This window comes from Macaca nemestrina, chromosome 1, assembly GCF_043159975.1.
Source record: "Macaca nemestrina isolate mMacNem1 chromosome 1, mMacNem.hap1, whole genome shotgun sequence".
Classification (NCBI taxonomy): Eukaryota; Metazoa; Chordata; class Mammalia; order Primates; family Cercopithecidae; genus Macaca; species Macaca nemestrina.
Window position 1 is genome coordinate 69,987,897 of NC_092125.1, and position 21,658 is coordinate 70,009,554.

General features: G+C 40.8%; 1 protein-coding gene across 6 annotated transcripts in view; it reads right to left on the minus strand.

Moving 5' to 3' along the window:
• LOC105493565 (lysophosphatidylglycerol acyltransferase 1) overlaps positions 1–21,647 on the minus strand; it is a 96,058-nt gene extending 74,411 nt beyond the window's left edge. For 2 of the 6 annotated variants that reach the window (XR_011613900.1, XM_011761300.3), the window contains exons 1-3: positions 21,446–21,646; positions 21,056–21,203; positions 19,953–20,217 (exon numbers count right to left, since the gene is read on the minus strand). Coding sequence is in view for 5 of the 6 variants with exons in the window: in XM_011761300.3 (XP_011759602.1) it covers positions 19,953–20,217; positions 21,056–21,127 (337 nt within the window). In the remaining variant the exon portion in view is untranslated. Of the gene's footprint in view, positions 1–19,952; positions 20,218–20,913; positions 21,032–21,055; positions 21,204–21,445 lie in introns of those variants that run through there. The other 4 variants (XM_011761301.3, XM_011761303.2, XM_011761302.2 and 1 more) reach the window with 4 other exon arrangements.
• Positions 21,648–21,658: the final 11 nt, after the last annotated feature.

Consider the following 21,658-nt stretch of genomic DNA (forward strand, 5'->3'; position numbering starts at 1 on the left):
TGATTGCAAAGGTTCACCTGTAAAAGCTTCTTAGCTGGAAGGGAGTTATGAAACAGGCAGTGAGCTGGATTTGGCCCAAGGGCTGTAGCTTGCCAACCTCTGCAGTAGGGTACAAGGAAGAAGAAAGAACCACAACCCCTGCCCTTAAGTAATTTACGAGTCTGTTAAAGAGACAGGAAAAGAAAAGATAATAGTCAAGAACATGAAGGAAAACTCAATGTTGTAGAGCAATGATCCTAACCTTGTCAAGTATGAACATTCTTTTTTAAGGTCAAAAAATGTGTCCAGCCTTAATAAATCAGTTCTTTTAGAACTGAGTGAAAATATCCATAATAAAAGTAACAACAAAGTTTAAAAGCTTTTAAAGGATTTCTTATTAATCAAAACAGCAGCCACATACATTTGAAAAACATTAGCACATATTTACAAGACACATTATTTATTCATCCACAGATGGCACTTAATATGCGTATGGATTCCTGACCCCCTGAGATAACTCTGAAGCACTGCACGAAATCTCAGCCCAATAGTTAGGAACCACAATTACAGAGTTGATGCCAAAGAGGGTCAGAGGGAGGAAAAGAGTGGAAACTGGAGCAGTGTGGAAGCGTGTCATGGGGTTAGATAGGCAGGTAGAAATTTTCAAAGAAACGAAAGAATAGATTTTGGGGAGAGGAAGAATGAAACTGAGAAAATGCAGAGGGGTTGCAAGAGAGCATCCTTACTAAAGAGCTTGGAACAGGACCAGATCCATGGGGGCTCTGGACCACTCAGCCTGATGCTGCCAACAGAGTCAACATTTAAACGCTTTCCATGTATGGAGTGCTGATATGCATTCGTTCATTCAATCCTCACCAAGAAGAGTTTCCTAATACACTACCTGTGTAAGTAAATGATCCTGGTTTCATCAGGTACAACCCTAAGTGGGTCAGGACCTAGACTTTTCCACCTTAAAAAACAAAAAATGTGTGGCCGGGCACGGTGGCTCAAGCCTGTAATCCCAGCAGTTTGGGAGGCCGAGACGGGCGGATCACGAGGTCAGGAGATCGAGACCATCCTGGCTAACGCAGTGAAACCCCGTCTCTACTAAAAAATACAAAAAAATAGCCGGGCGAGGTGGCGGGCGCCTGTAGTCCCAGCTACTTAGGAGGCTGAGGCGGAGAATGGCGTAAACCCGGGAGGCGGAACTTGCAGTGAGCTGAGATCCGGCCACTACACTCCAGCCCGGGCGACAGCGCGAGACTCGCTCTCAAAAAAAAAAAAAAAAAAAAAAAAAAGTAAAAAGTCTTCCCTTGACCCTATATCACCCCCTCCAGTATCACCCTCTATTCTTTCACAGCCAAACTTCTGGAAAGTCATACATTCTTGTTTCCATTTTGTCCCCTCCCATTCATCATTCATCTCCAACCCATTCCAGTCTAGTTACACTTCTACCACCTCAATGAAGCTGCTCTTGCTAAATACAATAAAAGATATGTCAGCTCTCATCTTAGAAAATGTAAATAAATGCTCAGCTGCATTCAGCAGGTCCCTGCCTTGAAACACTGTGGACTTCTGTGACCCCACACTCTTAAGGCCAGCATTCCTTCTGCTTCTTCTCTTCCCATCTTCCTCTCTTAACCTCCAAATGGTGGCATTCCCTCACAAGTTAATCCTGGGCCTCTAATCACTTCATACTGAGATATCTCTAGGTGATCACAGCTTTAAACACCATGGATAATTTGCCAATTTCTCTTTCTAGCTCAAGTTTCCCTTACAAGTTCCAGACTGCACATCCATGTCAATTTCATAGCTTCACTTGGATGTTTTTCATCTACCCTATGCTAAATTTTTAAACTTTTAAAAAATTTCCTCTCAATGTTACTTCCTCTCTGAGCTTCCCCATCCACCCAGCAGCTCACACCAGAAATCTCAGGGGCGTCTCGGTCACCTCTCTCTCTACCTCATCCTCCAGGTCTAATCTCTAAGCAAGTCCTGCCAATTTTCCCTCCTATAAAACTCTCCAATCAGTTCACTTTCCATCTCCACTGCCATCATCACTAGACAACCAACTATCACCCTCACCTGAAAAGGTGAGAATCTTCCACAGGGTCTCCTGGCCACACACATTGGCTTCTCTTGAGTTCATTTCTACAAAGCTGCAGAGTAGAATTACAAATAAGAATCTGATTTCATCATTCCCTTACTTAAAACTCTTTGATGGTTTCCTCTCAAGATAAATTTCAAAATCCTTAATATGCACTACAAGGCTTTAAAGGATTTGGCCTCACCAGCTTCCCTCAAACACTAAGCTCCTCTCCCCCTTACTCCCTCCCTGCTGCAGTCACTGGCCTTCCCTTTGTTCCTCAAACATGACAAATTCTTTTCTGCCTTTGTGCATGCTGTCCCTCCTCCTAGCTTCACCTGGCCAACTCCTACTGATTCCTCAGGTCTCAATTTCAATGTCCCTTTCTCAAGGGCACCCCTCCCCGGTACCACTAGTCTCAAGATCAAGTCCTCTGTCTCATCCTCTCCTAGCCCTTTCCACACGTGATTCCATGGTTATGACGTGACTCCTGTTGTCTGTCTCCCACACTAACCTGTAAACTTCTTAAGAATAGGAACTATGTTGTTTTGTTTGCCACTGTACTCCCAGCCACCAGCACAATATCTGACACAGAGAAGGCACTCAAATGTTTGCATTAGAATAGGTGACTGAATTAATAAATTGCTTTGAAGCACTGCAAAATTTACAAACATAAAATCTAATTAGTTAATATTTTATTTAGACTATGGCCTAAATTATTTTTATTGATTGATTAAAGCAAGAATTTGACTGAGCTACACTACTAGCTAGGCCTGAGTAGCCTCAGATATATTTCTAAGACTACCTCATATGTTAGTTTTTATTCATTTACACATGCCTTTTCCCAAAAGGCTAACATAATTCTTTTCCTAGGCATTAATATAATAATGATCATACTAATAATAATGAAATTATCATTTATAGAGTACCAAACACCATGTTTCACTTTATATTCAAGTTTCATAACCTCCATTTTTACAGATGATGAAAATGAAGCTCAGAGAAATTAGGCAACTAGCTCAAAGATATAACTAGCAAGTGGTAGAAACAGGATCCAACCTCATATTAGCTCAAAAATCAATGTTTTTTTCCCAACACATCATGCAACCTCTAATATCATACTTATTTTGCAATATCTATTATTTGTTGAAAATACATCTATAGGCCGGGCGCGGTGGCTCAAGCCTGTAATCCCAGCACTTTGGGAGGCCGAGACGGGGGGATCACGAGGTCAGGAGATCGAGACCATCCTGGCTAACACCATGAAACCCCGTCTCTACTAAAAATACAAAAAACTAGCCGGGCGAGGTGGCGGGCGCCTGTAGTCCCAGCTACTCGGGAGGCTGAGGCAGGAGAATGGCCTAAACCCGGGAGGCGGAGCTTGCAGTGAGCTGAGATCCGGCCACTGCACTCCAGCCCGGGCTACAGAGTAAGACTCCGTCTCAAAAAAAAAAAAAAAAAAAAAAAAAAGAAAATACATCTATATACAAGTATCTGAGGCTTAACACAGCTTAGAATGATTATTTACACTTTACAATAGCTGCTCAATTCAGAGTCTCATATACAAAAACAAGTTCTATCCCAACTGTATAAAACAGCCTGCAACAATTATTCCAAATGACATTCTTGTTCCTTATCCTTGTAACCTATACTTATAAATTTAGCCTCCAATTAATTTTCTTCCCTTCAAGGACCTCAATTAACTTTAATAAATGGAACCATCATATTAGGGGGAAATGTATATATTGATCTCTGTTTTTCAAAAAACTTGTCACAAATGCATTTTGAACATGCAGTTCATAACAAACTCAACTATTCATAAAACCATCCATTGTCAGGTGTGGTGGCTCACACCTGTAATCCCAGCACTTTGGGAGGCAGAGGCAGGCGGATCACCTAAGGTCCAGAGTTTGAGACCAGCCTGACCAACATGTTGAAACGCCACCTCTACTAAAAATACAAAATTAGCCAGGCGTGGTGGTGCACGCCTGTAATACCAGCTACTCGGGAAGCTGAGGCACAAAAGAATCACTTGAACCTGGGAGGCAGAGGTTGCAGTGAGTCAAGATCGTGCCATCGCACTCCAGCCTGAGCAACAAGAGCAAAACTCCATCTAAAAAAAAAAAAAAAAAAAAATCCATCAAAAACAACCAGAATAAAAACTATGCCAAAAGTCCTTTTGGTAGGAATTAATCTACATCACACTCCCAACCCAGTATTTATAAATCAATAACTTTGCTAACTGGTAGTAGGTAGTCGATAAAAATTTGATCAGTCACACAATAAACACAATTCTACAACAGATGTCCAGCTTTTTAAAGAGAGTAAACAGCAACTATTGCTATTCCTAACAATGAAACACATAACTAGTAAATATTTCCTCAACATGGAGATAAGGGTCATTTAACCCAATTATGTATATTAATTCTTGAAAAACATTGTTCTAACTCAGTAAACACTTTTAAATCCAAAACTGTTTTAAATTAGTATTTCTATGTCATGAATAGCCTCATTATTAAAATCATAATACATAATAAAAAGGACAAGGATTTTTATTTTCAAAGACAGGGTCTTGCTCTCCTGCCCAGGCTACAGTGGGCAGTGGTAAGATCACAGTTCACTGCAACCTCAAACTCCTGGGTTCAAGTGATCCTTTCACCTCAGCTTCCCAAGTAGCTAGGACTACAGGTGCAGACTACCACACCTGGCTAATTTTTAAATTTTTTGTAGAGACAGGTCTTGCTATGTTGCCTAGACTGGTCTCAAACTCCTAGCCTCAGCTTCCCAAAATGCTGGGATTACAGGTGTGAGCCACTGTGCCTGGCCAGAATTATGAATTTAAAAGAAATTAAAATACAACAAAATTATTTAACACTCAAAATTTACTACAAAGCTACACTAACTAATCAAGATAGTGTGGTACTGGCACAAGGACAGACATACAGAACGATGGAATAGAATTGAGTCCAGAAGTAAAGCCATACCTCTACGGTCAATTGATTTTTAACAAGGGTACCAAGATCACTCAATGTGGAAAATCATTTTCAACAAATTATTCTAGGACAACCGGATATCTACACGTAAAAGAATGAAGTTTGGACCTTTACCCCACACTACATGGAAAATTTAGCCCAAAATGGATCAAAGATTTAAATACAAAAGCTAAACTCAGCCGGGTGCAGTGGCTCACAACTGTAATCCCAGCACTCTGGGAGGCTGTGGTGGGTGGATCACTTGAGGCTAGGCGTTTGAGGCCAGCCTGGCCAACATGGTGAAACCCCGTTTCTACTAAAAATACAAAAATTAGCCAGGCGTGGTGGTGGGCGCCTGTAATCCCAGCTACTTGGGAGGCTGACGCAAGAGAATCGCTCCAGCCTGGACAACTGAGCAAGACTCCACCTCAAAAAACAACAACAACAACAACAACAAAAACACTAAATACTCAACAGAAAGCATAGATATAAATCTTCATGACCTTGGATTAAGCCATGGTTTCTTAGACAGAACACTAAAAGCATAAGTAACCAATGAAAAATAGATAGGGTCTAGTATACAGAATACAGAAAGAATTCTTATAACTCAACAATAAAAAGAAAAATAACCCAACTTAAAAATGGACATAGGACTTGAATAGACATTTCTCCAAAGAAGACATACAAATGGCCAATAAACACATGAAAAGATTATTATAGTCATTAGAGAAATGCAAATCTAAACCACAGTGAAATACCACTTCACACCCACTTAGGATGGCTAGTATAAAAAGAAAAAAAAACAAAACAGAAAATAACAAGTGTTAGTGAGGATGTGGAGAAATTACAACTCTCCTACATCGCTGGTGGGAATGTGCAATAGTGCAGCTGCTATGGAAAACAGTCTGGCAGCTCCTCAAAAGTTAAACACAGAATTACCATATGACCCAGCAATTTAACTCCTAGTCCAAAAGAACTGAGAACATACATTCCCACAAAAACTTCTACATGAATGTTCATAGTCACATTATTCATAGTAACCAAAAAGCAGAAACAACCCAATGTTCAGCTGATGAATATATAAATAAAATGTGTGTCTATCCACACAATGGAATATTACTCAGCCACACAAAGGAATAAAGTGCTGACACATAATACAGATGAATATTAAAAACATAATGCTAAGTTAAAAAAGCCAGACACAAAAGACACATATTGTATATAATTCTCTTTATATGAAATGTCCAGAATAGGCAAAAGCATAGAGAAAGAACATAGATTAGTGGTGGACAGGAACTAAAGGTAGGAGAGAACGTGAAGTGACAACTAATGCGTTTGAGGTTTCTTTTGACGGTGATGAAATGTTGTGGAATTAGATAATGGTAATGGATGCTTAACTGTATGGATATACTCAAAGCCACTAAATTATATACTTTAAAATGATTAATTTATGGTAGGTGAATTATATCCCAATTAAAAACTACATATGTACATATGTGTGTAACACTAAAGCTGTACTGAACATAGTTTTGTCCTTTTATGATTCAGAAACATCTTGATGTATTTAAATTTATAATTTTTTTCCCTTAGTGTCAAATAATACAAATTTCTAATTAAAAGCACATGCAAAATGTGCATTAGATACTTGATTCATAGCGGTTCTTCTCTTTTTTTTTTTTTTTTTTAGAGCGATATGATATCACTCTGTCCCCGAGGCTGGAGTGCAATGGCAAAATCACAGCTCACTGCAACCTTGAACTCCTGGGCTCAGGCAATCCTTCTGCTTCAGCCTCCCAAGTAGCTAGGACTACAGGCGTGTACCACCATGCCCACCTAATTTTTTAATTTTTTGTAGAGATGGAATCTTGCTATTTTGCCCAGGCTGGTCTGGAACTCCTGGCTTCAAGCTATCTTCCTGCCTCAGCCTCCCAAAGTATTGGGATTGCAGGTATAAGCCACTGCATTCAGCCTCATATGTTTTCTTAATGTTTAATGAAGAAAAAAAGTTTGGGGAAAGTTTCTTTGTACTAAAATTTGATGAATCTATTAAACCTTAAGAAAAAGTATAACCAATAGTCACAAGCCACATGTGGGTATTGACTGCTTGAAATGTAGCTAATGTGACTAGGATACTGAAATTTAGATTTTATGTATTTTAATTCATTTAAATTTTTTTTTTTTTTTTTTTTTGAGACAGAGTCTCACTCTATTGCCCAGGCGCTGGAGTGCAGTGGCGCAATCTTGAGTCACTGAAACCTCTGCCTCCCGGGTTCAATCCATTCTCCTGCCTCAGCCTCCCAAGTAGCTGGGACTACAGGCACGTGCCACTACCCCCAGCTAAGTTTTTGTATATTTAGTAGAGATGGGTTTCACTGTGTTAGCCAGGATGGTCTTGATCTCCTGACCTTGTGATCCACCCTCTCAGCCTCCCAAAGTGTTTCGATTACAGGCGTGAGCCACCACGCCCGGCCTTAAATTTAAATATATAGAGTCATATATGGATAGAACTGGGAAACTGAATCTAATTCCAGGCATTTGAAAGGCAAGGCCTGGCTGGGTGTGGTGGCTCACGCCTGTAATCCCAGCACTTTGGGAGGCCGAGGCGAGCAGATGACCTGAGGTCAGGAGTTCGAGACCAGCCTGGCCAACATGGCAAAACTCCGTCTCTACTAAAAATACAAAAATTAGTCGGACATGGAGATGTACGCCTATAGTCCCAGCTACTCGGGCGGCAGAGGCAGGAGAACTGCTTGAACCCAGGAGGCGGAGGTTGCAGTGAGCCAAGATTGCGCTATTGCACTCCAGCCTGGATGACACATCGAGGCTCTGTCTCAAAAAAAAAAAAAAAAAGAAAAGAACAAGAAAGGCAAGGCCTATGTTACAAAGTGAAAAGTATAACCAAGAAAATAAAATGTGATGAAATAGCTTTACAAAAAAAGAGAAAAAGTATAACATCATAACCAATCATTCTATAATACTATCTATATTTCATTTTTAGTTATTTGTACTATAATTTAAAATAAGAAACAGAAATCAACCAGGTTTGCTTTGTTTTTCATATTTTAAAATATAAAACAGAAAAGAGAAATAATTTTTAGCCAGGTGCTGTGGCTCACGCCTGTAATCCTAGCACTTTGGGAGGCCAATGCAGGTGGTCCAGCTGAGGTCAGGAGTTCGAGACCAGCCTGGCCAACATGGCAAAACTGCGTCTCTACTGAAAATACAAAAATTAGCCAGGCGTGGTGGCGGGCGCCTGTAGTCCCAGCTACTCAGGAGGCTGAGGCAGGATAATCACTTGAACCTAGGAGGTAGAGGTTGCAGTGAGCTGAGATCATGCCACTGCACTTCCTTCAGCCTGGGCGACAAAGTGAGGCTCCATCTCCAAAAAAAAAAAAAAAAAAAAAAAAAAAGAATGTTTAATAATCTAGATTTTAGATAATTATATTCTTAAGAAGAAATGAGACATTCTACTAACTAATGAGTGTATAAACAGCTGGCAACATTTTACCATGTCAGTAATAGGGTACATGAAACTTGAAAAACCTTGTGACCACAGCTTTTGGTAATAGTGCTTCATTTTTCAGTTTCTATTAAACGCCTCTGCTTCATAAAATCAGCAGTTGAGATTACTAACAAACACTCAGTTTTTTGTTTTGTTTTGTTTTGAGACAGAGTCTCACTCTGTCCAGAGACAGGGTGGAGTGTGATGGTCCTATCTCAGCTCACTGCAACTTCCGTCTCCTGGGTTCAAGCAATTCTCCTGCCTCAACCTCCTGAGTAGCTGGGACTACAGGCGTGCACCACCACGCCAGTCCAATTTTTGTATTTTTAGTAGAGACGGGGTTTCACCATGTTGGCCAGGCTGGTCTCAAACTCCTGACCTCAAGTGATCCACCTGCCTTGGCTTCCCAAAGTGCTAGGATTATAGGCGCGAGCCACCGCGGCCAGCCAATTTCAGTTTTTAAGGGTAGAGTTCATTGGTCTTGCACTACTAGGGCATATAAATGCAAAACTATGCTTAACAGAAATAGACTAGTAATTGTAATTTAAATGTTTTAAAATGAACATCACCCAAGTCTCTGGGATCCAAGCAAGTACTCTTAATGAGTAAAGTAGGCCCAAAACAAGACAAGCAGCAGCAAGATCTTGGATAAACTGGACAGTAAAGGGGGTGGTCATCACGCAGCTCCAGCAAATTGTTACTATGCAGGAACGAGGGCTCAGCATGGCCGGATCTCTAATTTCTCAAGAATAGTTGGAAATGTGGCATTTGTTTTCATGTGTTGTGAAATCTCCCAAATTTGAAATGTTGAGAACTAATTTTTTTTAAGTTTAAATAGTGTTAAGACCAACATATCAGCTTCTGAATATGGCCACTAACTTGCAAACTCTGAAAAGAAACTCCTAAAACAAAGCCTAAGTATTCAGTAAATCCTAAGTTTAGATTAGGAATGGTAAACTCATATGTAACAATATTTGTCAAACTTTGGGGGGCACTAGTGATCTTTAAAGTTCTCAAGGCAGACCAGACCCTAGAGCTTTACTGTATTAATGTCACATTTATTTCATATTCCTTACTAAACTACCAAAGGTAACTCACTCCTTCCATTCATTTTGATGACATTTTCTTACTGCAGCCAAATGGAAATAGAGTGGATGTCTTAAACGTATGCCACTGGTAAGCAGTCTAAGAATCAAAACAGTTTGGAAACCACTGGAAGACAAAAGAAATACATTTTGGAGGCTACTTTATGCTTTTAAACAAACCTCAAAGAAAATTAATTAGATGGTAAAATTGCTCTCCATTTTCTAATAATCAACCAACGTACAATAGGATGCTGACAGTGCTATTTGAATTATAATTAGTTAAACAAAAATCTTGTGTTGTACTTTTTGGTATGGACATAGTAGCATTATAGGCATGAATCTTCTGGGAAAATACAGATAGCAACAAGGAGAAAAAACTGCACAAAACTGCTTTTTCAGAAAACCTAGGAGAAAAACAAAAATATAAAAATCCCAGGCCAGGTGCGGTGGCTCATGCTTGTAATCACAGCACTTTGGCAGGCCAGGTGGAAGGACAGCCTGAGGCCAGGAGTTTGAGACCAGTCTGGGCAACCTGGCAAGATCCCATCTCTACAAAAAAATTAAAATAATTATCCAGGCATAGTGGCACATGCCTGTCGTCCTAGCTACTTGGGCTGAGGTGGGAAGGCTCATTTGAGGCCAGAGTTTCAGGCTGTAGTGAGTTGGAATGCACCATGGTATTCCAGCCTGGGTGACAGAACAAGACCCTGTCTCCAACAACAACCACCACCAAAAAAGCCAAAAACTTTAAACTTAAAAAATAAAACCACCAAAGTACCTGAGAGCAAGGCTAAGATCAAACAAGGCAGGCAATCCATGCTGCGGTGGAGAACAGCTTATAGGGAAAGACACTGTGGCATGTGATGAGGAGGGCCTGACAGTGGCAGATCTCAGAAAGCAACAGTTACAATACATTTCCTTAAGAAAAGGGTTGCTGGGCACAGCGGCTCACGCCTGTAATCCCAGCACTTTGAGAGGCCGAGGCAGGTGGATCACCTGCGGTCAGGAGTTCGAGATCAGCCTGGCCAACGTGGTGAAACCCCAATTCTACTAAAAATACAAAAATTAGCCAAGCATGGTGGCAGACGCCTGTAGTCCCAGCTACTCGGGAGACTGAGGCAGAGAACTGCTTGAACCCAGGAGGCAGAGGTTGCAGTGAGCTAAGACTGCACCACTACACTCTAGCCTGGGCAACAGAGTGAGACTCCATCTCAAAACAAACAAAAAAGGTGGGGGGGTGGTTTGCATTGGCATGCTGAAGCCATGTCCCTCCAATCATAGCTGCAAAGGAAGGAGTGGGAAGTTCAGAATTAGTGGCAAAATGCCTTCTAGACTTGTTCTGGTTTGGAGAGGCAGAAGACTTGTGGCAACACAGACACACACACCCAGTTTCATATGTGAAAAAGACTACCTCTGAGGCAGAAATCCGGAAATCTACCCCGGCCCCACCCAAACCTCCTACAAATAACAGATTGGGGTAAAGCCAATTCATTAAATCACAAGGAAAAAAAGGTAACTGGCATGATACTGACTGAGAGATACTTTAAGAAAAATGATAGATAATGTACCGACACTCCAAAAAAATTACAATGGAGAAGACAAAATTTATAACTGAATAATTTTGTTTGATTTTAAGAAAATCAGTGAAGCCATCATCACTATGAGCAAGACCACAAATAAGAAATACAAGAACTCAACAGAGAAATGTCTAGATAACAGGAATAGGGAAGCATGAATTGGCAAAACTAAACAACAACAACAACAAAATAGAAGAATAAACAAAGCCATCACAGAAATGAAGAAGAAACTGATAGGAGAACAAAGAAGAGACATTGCAGAAAATACAGTAAGAGACATGAAAGAAACAAATGAAAAAGTGTTTAAAAGGATTAAAGGAAAAATAGATATAAAAGACATAACAAAAAAAAAGTGGGATTCAACATACATATAACTAAGGTCTCCAAAAAGGAAAACCAAAACAATGAGACAAAGTAAATATTTAAAGATATGATTAAAGAAAACTTTCCTGAAATGAAAATACATTTGAATCTAAATATTAGAAAGGCACACATATACTATTAAAAATTGAGCTAAACAGTCAATACCACTATATCTGAATAAAGTCACTAGATATGAGAGATAAAGGGAGAATCCCTTTTGGCAGACAGGCAAAAAGACCAAATCATTAATATAGGAAAAAAATCAATCTGGCTTCATATAACATTTAATGCCAGAAGACATTTGTATAATACCTGTAAGATACTCAAAAAAAGAATGTGTGAGCCAAGGACTTTATAACCTGCTAAGTTATCCTTCAAGCATAAAGCAACAGGCTGTGGGCATGGTGGCTCACACCTGTAATCCTAGCACTTTCAAAGGCCGAGGTGGGCAGATCACCTGAGGCCAGGGGTTTGAAACCAGCCTGGTCAACAGGGCAAAACTCCATCTCTACTAAAAATACAAAAATTAGCCGGGCGTAGTAGTGCATGCCTGTAATCCCAGCTACACAGGAGGCTGAGGCAGGACAATTGCCTGAACCCAGGAGGCGGAGGTTGCAGTGAGCTGAGAACATACCACTGCACTCCAGCCTGGGCAACAGAGTGAGATTCCGTCTCAAAAAAACAAAAAACGTATAAAGCAACAAAAGACAAATTCTGAAAATGATGTAAGAGTAATATCCCCATCTTGTTCCCCTGAGCCCTTATTGAGAAACTGCTGGAGGATAAACTTCAGCCAACCAAAGAATGACTCTGCTCAAAGTACCTGGGTGAACATTACATTCAACTGAAGAATTAATACAAAAACAAATGGAAATGAGGTTGATAAAATAGAATGCAAATATTACAGGCTATAACACTGTATACATTCAAACAACATAAATTGAAATAAGGGAGAAAGTAGAGAGAAGTATAATAAGCTTACTGATTACCTTGATGTAATAGCTGGGAGTCAGTGTATAGTCTTAAAGCTCAAGTCGTAGAAGCATAAGTATACATGATAGCACAGATGTATACGCTATTTTAAATGAATATTACTGACTAAGATTGGGTGAGGAAGAAGAGAAAGGGGAAGAGAGAAGGATTAAAAAGAGTTTTACCTCTGGTTATAGAATAGAATGAATGGTTACTATCAATAGACAACTAAGAATATTAAAGTAATAAGACTGAAATACAAACCTTCCTAAATATCAGAACTGAAAAGCAAAGAAAAAGATACTACACAGTGAACGACTTAACATTCATATGTATATATAAATAGAAAACATAAAATACAATGGCAGAACCATGATAAATTTTTGACATATGAATATGGATTCAACTCATATTAACAGAGATTTTCAAATTCACTCATAAAGCAAAACCTAACTCCATGCTATATACTAGAGACACATCTAAATCAAAGCAAATCATAAAAGTTTGAGTTTGAAAACAAAAGGACTGGCAAAGATATGCCAGGCAAATATAAACAAAAATAAACCAAAAATTACTCTACCCAGCTCTTTCTGACTCCAGAACTTGAGGTCTTACTACAAACATTGCAAATACTGCCCCCTGAGCTTCTGTAATAGTGTATGTGAAGGTGTGTGTATGCAACATTATACATTTTTCAAAATAAGTATCTAAAATAAATTATTCAATTATAAACTATCTTTGAAATAAGACCAGACATCAAAGGTACAGTACCACCAGATTGCTGAGTTTAAAGCATTTAGTAATATTTACCTTTAATTACCTATCACAGGATGGAGAAGAACAAAAATATTTCCTTTCATGATATATTTTCCATATAAAAATCAAAACATTGTACTGAAAACTCCTCTCCTGGATTTATGTCAAGATCAGTTGTCAGCCAGGTGCAGTAACTCACGCCTGTAACCCAAGCACTTTGGGAGGCTGAGGCGGGTGGATCACTTGAGGTCAGGAGTTTGAGACCAGCCTGAAACCTCATCTCTACTAAACATACGAAACATTAGCTGGGCATGGTAGTCCATGCCTGTAAACCCAGCTACTCGGGAGGCTGAGACAGGAGAATCACTTGAACCCAAGAGGCGGAGGTTGCAGTGAGCCAAGATTTTGCCATTGCACTCCAGCCTGGGTGACAGAGCAAGACTTCAAAAAAAAAAAAAAAAAATCAGTTGTCAACCTAACACCATGCAATAACTCCTTACTCTGATGATAATCCACTTTCAAGCACCAAAACCAAAATTCCAGTGGAGTTTTTGTTCTCCACATGAGTAGAGAGTTAAGGAAGTTAGATTTTATGAAATTTCCATTATACTACAACATTTCCATTGAAGCACCAAGTTTTTAACCTCTTGAAGAAATCTATAGCTATGATATTGCTTTCAGATGTTAAAGAGTTGTATCTTCAGAAAGAGATTTCATGCCTCAAAAGCAAAAGGGCATATGGCTAGTAAAAATTAAGAAACACTCTAGGAACATTACCTAAAGGTCAGTATTGGCTCTTTAAATACAAAAATCAACTTGTGGCAACATCAATCCAGTTAATGCTTCTGGGGAAGTAACTGTGAAACCTCTTTGAATTTCAACATCCATAACAAAAGGAGAAGTGATAACAGTACCACCCTGATAAAATTTATGTGATCATTAAGTGACTGAAGCACTTTGGTCACTGCCTGGTTTATTTTTCAATAAATCTCAGCTAATATCATCACCACAAAGATACACATTGCATCTTTTAAATGAATTATAATTACTAAGGATTCAAAGGAATTCAAATTACTTCGAAGCCTCTCGCTAAATCCCCTATTCCTTCCCTGTCAGCCCCCACCACTGAAGCTAGATCAGGAGCACCTCCTCTTACCTCCCTTTGTACCCCTGTGTATTTTCATTGTTGGTGCAGTCTCCCCAACAAGGCTGCTGTGAGCTCCTTAAAGTCAGTGATTATGTCTTGTGCCTATCAGGTACCTCCAGTGTACCTGTTCCCACAGATAACTGAAGTTCAATAAAGGTGTGTTAAATTAGTAAATGTGGCCAGGCATGGTGGCTCATTCCTATAATCCCGGCATTTTTGGAGGTCAAGGAAGGAGCAGCCCTTGAAACCAGGAGTTCAAAACCAGCCTGGGCAACAGCAAGATCTCATCTTTACAAAAACTTTTTTTAAAAATTAGCCACGCACGGTGATGCACACTTATAGTCACAGCTACTCGAAAGGCTGAGGCAGGAGAATCCCTTTTGAGTCCAGTAGGTCAAGGCTGCAGTGAGCTATGATCTCGCCACCACACTCTAGCCTGGGCAATAGAGTGAGAATCTGTCTCTCAAAAAAAAATTAACGAATGTGGTATGGTAAGAGATTACATATATTAAACATGATGTGATTCAAGGTTTCATATTTTGTGGATTGCAATGACCTTGATAATAGACCTTTCAGAAAGGTAGGCAGCTAGGGAATCTCAGAACCAGGAAAGGAAAAGAGAACATTTGGCCTGGTGCAGTGGCTCACACCTGTAATCTCAGCACTGTGGGAGCCAAGGCGGGTGGATCACTTGAGGTCAGGAGTTCAAGACCAGCCTGGCCAACATGGTGAAACCTTGTCTCTACTAACAATACAAAATTAGCCAGGCTCGGTAGTGGATACCTGCAATCCCAGCTATTCGGGAGGCTGAGGCATGAGAATCGCTTGAACCTGGGAGAGAGAGGCTGTCGTGAGCCAAGACTGTGCCACTGTACTCCAGGCTGGGCAACAGAATGAGACTGTCTCACAAAAAAATAAGAAAGGATCATTCAAGAACTAGACACTTATTGAGTACTCTGTGAGCATCAGGTAACAAATCAGACCCTGGGGTTATAAAGAAGATCCATCCAGTGGGCACAGAGTAGGTAAGGATCTTACCCCTACCAGTGAGAACAGATTTAAAGTTAAAGCTAGACCACCGACTCCCAGAGTTTTCCAAAATCCCAGTGCTCTTTCCATTAGAACAATGCCTCTCAAATGTTGACTGTACTCATAGTAAAAAACACATTCTGCAGCACCACTCAGTATAAACACATGCACTTCTAATATATTCTATTGAATTCTATTTTATTTCACATTCTTAAAATGTTCATCTTCACATACTAAATTGCTTTTATGGCTCGAAGGTTATAAGATATTGCTCTTGAAATACATTTTTGAAACTTTCTGTAGAATTTCAAGGTCAGAAATAATTCCTAAAAATTATTTTTTGTCACACAATGAATATGCATCCCTCCCCAAAAAGCAGGACACTATCAAATAATCAAATAACCCAGAAACACATAGCAGCTGTCAGTTGGGGAGTAGGAGGTAACTAAACGTAATCTCCATCAGTTTTCCCTAAAGCTTCCCCAAATAATGCTCAATTTAAGGAAAACTGTTTGCTACACAAAAACAGGTTGGCAGCAAGTCCCCTGGTACCCCAGCTCCCTTCCAGTCAGACTTTGGCCCATGGCTCTCATCCTATACAAAAATAAAAATTCTGGAGTTTCTATTAACAATAAATATTTTTAAAGTATTTCATGCACAGTCTTTTTTTTTTTTTTTTTAAATAAAGACAGGGTCTCTGTTGCCCAGATTGGAGTGCAGTGGCATGATCACAGCTCACTGTAACCTCAAACTCCTGGGATTATGTGATTCTCCCACCTCAGCTTCTCAAGTTGTTGAGATTACAGGCAGAAGCCACTGTGCCTGGCTGAGACTTTAATTAAATGTGTTTGGATGACAATTCCTTTACTAAAACAAGTAAATGAAAATAAAAATCAACCATTTTAAATAAATAGAATATATTTTGTTTGGTATGAAATCTTTCTCTCAAATTTGCCAGTCGTCACTTAAACTCCGGGGGGGTGGGGTACTGATTTATCCTAGATCCAAATAAAGCATGCAGCAGTGGATCATTAGTTAAGCTAGTATCTCTTTTGGTTTGCCCTTGAAATATTAAGACAAAGGCAATATAAAATGTTATTTCAGCATGAGATATCTGTACAGCACTTCCTACTAAAGAAAATGTAAAAACAGGCCAGGCACAGTGGTTCACGCCTGTAATCCCAGCATTTTGGGAGGCCAACGTGGGCGGATCACAAGGTCAGGAGTTCAAGACCAGCCTGGCCAGCATAGTGAAACTCCCATCTCTACTAAAAATACAAAAATTAGCTGGGTGTGGTGGCACACGCCTGTAGTCTCAGCTACTCAGGAGGCTGCGGCAGAAGAATCGCTTAAACCCGGGAGGTGGAGGTTGCAGTGAGTCGAGACTGCGCCATTGCACTCCAGCCTGGGCAACAGAGCAAGACTCCATCTCAAAAAAAAAAAAAAAAAAAGGAAAATGTGAAAACAACAATCATTACTACTTTAGTAGCAAGCCAGGGATGAACAAACCCCAGTGTCTTCAGAGTACTTTTTAAAATATGTAACTTAAAGTCAGAAACAGACCAGAAAATCCCTTTTCCATCTTCTGTGTCTAGATAGTTCCCCAGCTCTGAAAATGCAAACTAAAGTACAAGAATGTTCATTTACGTTCTTGGGCTTACTGGCCTCACCATTCCCCATCCAAGAAGCATGTATGAATTTAAAGGGCTCATTTTTGTGATGACTTGAGACAGTTTAATAAAACTTTAATAAAACTTCTTGTCTTTTACAAAAGAAATCTGTTTAGAACTAAGGAAAGATTTTTTAATAAAGATAAAATTTAGTTTCTCTAAGAAAAGAAAACCATGCTTACTATATCAGCTTTGTTCAATAGTACTTGCTGTGATGAAAGAAGTGTTCTGTACCTGCACTGTCCATACAACAACTAGGTGGCTACTAGCCACCTAGTACTGAGCACTTGAAATCTGGTTGGTGTGACTGAGGAGCTAAATGCTAAATCTTATTTCATTTTAATTAATTTAAATCTAAATAGTGACATGCAGCCAGTGGCTACTATATGGGGCTGTGTAGGTTAGATAATCAGCATAGTCCTCATCAGCAGAGCTGAGAATTCACTCATATTACACTGAATGTCATAATTTGGAAAAAATATATATATATTCTATACCAATATACCAATATTCAATTTTTAGCTTCCTAATTAGTATTTAAGGTTTCCTCATAAGTGGTTTTACAACAAAGTTTTGGCAATTTTTATTCTAAAACATGAACATACTTAATCTGCGGAGCAGAATTCCTTTGGCAATGTTCAATTTTCCATCTGTGAAACTTGGGCATAGGGAAAAAAGAACTTCACAAGCCCACCCTCCTTTTGATGTAAAGGGAAGAAGTGAAATATATTATCTAAAGAAAGGCTAATATAACCCCTGAGATTGTTTTATGGGTACACCTGTTCATCAACTTCTGCTTACATGTGCTTCTTTAAATTCAGCTGAGGTTTTCAACCAAATTCATTCCTATATTTGTGTAACTTCTTGACTATTTTCTGTTATGATCAGACTATGACCAGGCCCTCTGAAATCAAGTATTCTACCTATAGGAAAACCTTTTAAAATACATATATTAAAACAGTCTATATTTAAATAAGACAAACTGATCAAATTGTCAAAATTCAGTAGCCTGAAGAAGAGCAGATGCTTCAGAGAGACTAAAATATGCAGATCATGCCAAGACCACATTCCAAGCAGGTGGCAAAAGAAATTACACAGTTCTATAGTCAGCAAGGAAGAGACACCCCAAGAAAATATGCTTAAAAATACATGCTTAAAAATGCTATGGCCATAGGATAACTAACTTTGACTTCAAGCAGCGCCACTGCACTCCTAATCTCAAGGTCAATGCCAAATTAATTTTACCTTCCCATCATGCTAACATTTAAATACACTATACACAAGCACAAACATTTCAGTAATTTCATTGTTAAGCAGAATGAACTTCTAGAACACTTTTCTGAAAATCCTATAAGCTAATTTAAAACAAGCAAACTTAAGTATACTATACAAGAATAAAGCCACTAGTACCATATAACATATATTTGGGAACGCTCAAACTATACCAAGCCAAGCAACTCTAAGACAGCAGTGCAATTCAGGTAAGAATTCAGCACCATAGACTAGAACTTCATTTTTTCTCTATTACTGCTATTGCCACCACCAAGCCCTAAAAAAGGGCTAGAAGCTCACCTACTATATCCAAAAAGCACTAGAATCTCAACAAGACAGATGACAAGGAATCAATGCATACACTATCCCAGGGGCTTCAGCTCTTGCATAATAATAAATGGCACTGCTGGAAGGAGAAAAGGCTTCATCTGGGGCAACTGAGAGCACTCAGACATAGCAAGAGTCTGTCAGACTCCACAAAAGCTGTATACTATCAGTCCTTCTCTTGTGTGTGTGGATAAAATGTGCAGGTGCAGCCTGGGTAGGAAAGAGGGAGACAGAATTTCAAATGGAGAACCGCCATACTGCTTGACCCTGGGAGTACCCCTCCTCACTCTGCCAAGCTATGAACTATAGCCTCCACTGACCACAGCATCTGCATGATCTCCAAGGAACCTGCCAGGTAGAAATTTCTGTGCTAAAAGCCTCCACATCTGACAAGTGCAAAAAACCTCTATGATTTTTTTCATTATCTTAATTCTTAAGGGAAAAAAATCAAATAAATACAATAAACGATACAGAATTTTCACAGCAAGGGCATAAGTTCTCAAAGCATATAAGGTTTACCTCAGAAAATAAACACTTCTCATTTAGTTCTATAAAAGTCCACTTCTGAATAGTGTTACTCTTGCTTCCCCAAATGCAATTTAAAGGCAGAAATTACAATCTATTTAAAGACACTCAGAAGATAAATTAGCTTAACAAAGTTAACTTTATTTTTTATATTTAATACTCTCAGATTTATGAGATAAAATATAGATTCTAGTAAACAAAACATACATAAGAGAAAAGAAAGCCATTTTGCTTGCTCAAAATGCTAACAGTACAATATCACATTAAATGATGAAGAAACTTATTAAACTATCTTAGCACAAATATGGTTCCATCATTTTTCTACATTTCCAAGGGCATCCTCCATGAAATAGATGAAATATCTTACATCTTCACTTTATAAGTTCTCAAGTCCTATGCAATGCACTCCTATTCCTCTACCAGAGCTTTTGCAGACCAGTTTTCATCAATGTATGTCAATCACAGTAAAAACATTTTGAAATTTACCAATACACAATTATGAAATTATACTTCTGAAAACATCAGTCTTCCTGAGATTCTGAAGAGAAACCCAATAGAATTGTTTTCTTTTTATTTTTTTTCAACAGTGAAGACATGAAAGCAACCTGAACCCAAAATGTAATATATATTTAATCATGGCTCCTGACAGATTTTTTCTTATGCATTAAACAAAAGTGTTCTCACTCTTACCTGTATATCCAGCATACCATCCCCAGGAAGCCACCATTCCTAAAAGCCATTTATACATGATTCCTTCGATATACCAGAACCGCTTACTGTCCAGCACTCGAAGGGGCTGGAGTATAATTACATAGCAGATGTAGGATGGAATAGCAACCAGGTTGTTGGCGACCATGAAGGCAAACCTCATCAGTGCTTTCACCAAGAGCCAGCCCAGCCACGGAGCTTCTTCCAAAGTCATAGCCATTCTCACATTGGACTCCGTCCTGTCTTTCTGGGGTGAAAGAAAATTAACTTAAAAAGGAAAATGCATGAAACATATCTAAACAGTCACCAACATAGAAATTGCCCCCAGCACAAAATAAAAAAGCGAGGGTCGAAGCTTTCCGGGTGTAGGACCTCGGTGATCTCTCAGGGGAAATTCCAGAGGGGGACAGAGAGCTAGGGAGGAGGAGCCGCACAAGGTCAAGGGAGCTGTTCACCGAGGCACGGAGTATGTCACAATATATTTAGCAAATGATAACACAATTCCCATTCAGTAATTGGTGACCGTCCCCGCTGACTTAGAAAAATAGATCCACTCGCTTCAGACACCCTCATGATATCCAAACTGAAGACATGAGGGACATGACTGAAACAGAGTCCTCTGGATCAGATTTCCCAAATACTGAGGACCTCGGTCTCCTCACCACCACCATTCCTGCACACTGATGCAGTCCTTTAAAAGGTCTCTGGCTCTAGCGAAGAGTTACCCTCAAAATTCTCATTTGTAGCAAAAGGGTTTTTCTTTTCCTTTTTTTTTTTAAAGAAAAAAATGGGGGGCCTAGAAAAAAAAGCTTAAAAGGTGAGAGGAAGAAAGTAGGGGGTTATAAGGCGAAAAAGAGGAAGGACAGGAGTAGGGGGAGGGGAGCAAAAGCCAGAAAGAGGTAAAAGCCAAGGAACTGGGGATGAAGGGAATGAGATCTCCGACCAGAGGGCAGGGAAGCGAGGGATGATGAAAGGAGCAAAGAAGAAGACGCGACCGCAGCGCGGGGGGGCCGGTGGAGCCTGCAGCGGTTTCCGCGGATGTGGAAGGGTCGTGGCGGCGGGCGCGGCCCGCGCGCTGGGCTCACCTCGGCGGGCGCGGACGGCGGGCGGCTGCGGAGCGCGGGGGCGGGTGTCCCCCGCCGAGGGGTCGCGGTCATGGACGCGGCGGCGACCCAGGCGGCCCGAGGAGCGGCGCGAGCGGGCGCGCTGGCGCCCTACTCCCCTCGCGACTGCCTGCGGACAGAGGGACGGCGGGGACTCAGAGGCCGGACCTGTCACCGGGGCGGGTCCCAGGGAGGCGGGCGGATGCCCCGCGCCCCCGCCTCCTCCCCGGGGCCTACCGCGCCCTCGTCCCTCAGGCCGCTGCCGCTTGCCCGGGCCACGCGACGGCGACACCCCCTTTCCCGCCCCCAGCGCCTCCCCTGGTTCGGCTTCGCTGCCGCTCCGGGGCCTGCGGCCGCCGAGCCGGGGGTTACCTCGGGCTGGCCGGGCCCCGGCCGGGGCTTTGGGAGTCAGAGGAGCCGGAAGAATGCATGGCCGGCGGCGGAGCCGGCGGAAGAAGGCGGCGGCGGGGCCCTGCCCCGCTCCGGCTGTGGCGCGGCCCGCGCCCGTTCCCCGGTGGCGCCGAGACTCGGTTCCCAAGGGCCCGGCCGCGTTCGCCGGGACTGGCGGGGAGGGGCGGCGGGAGG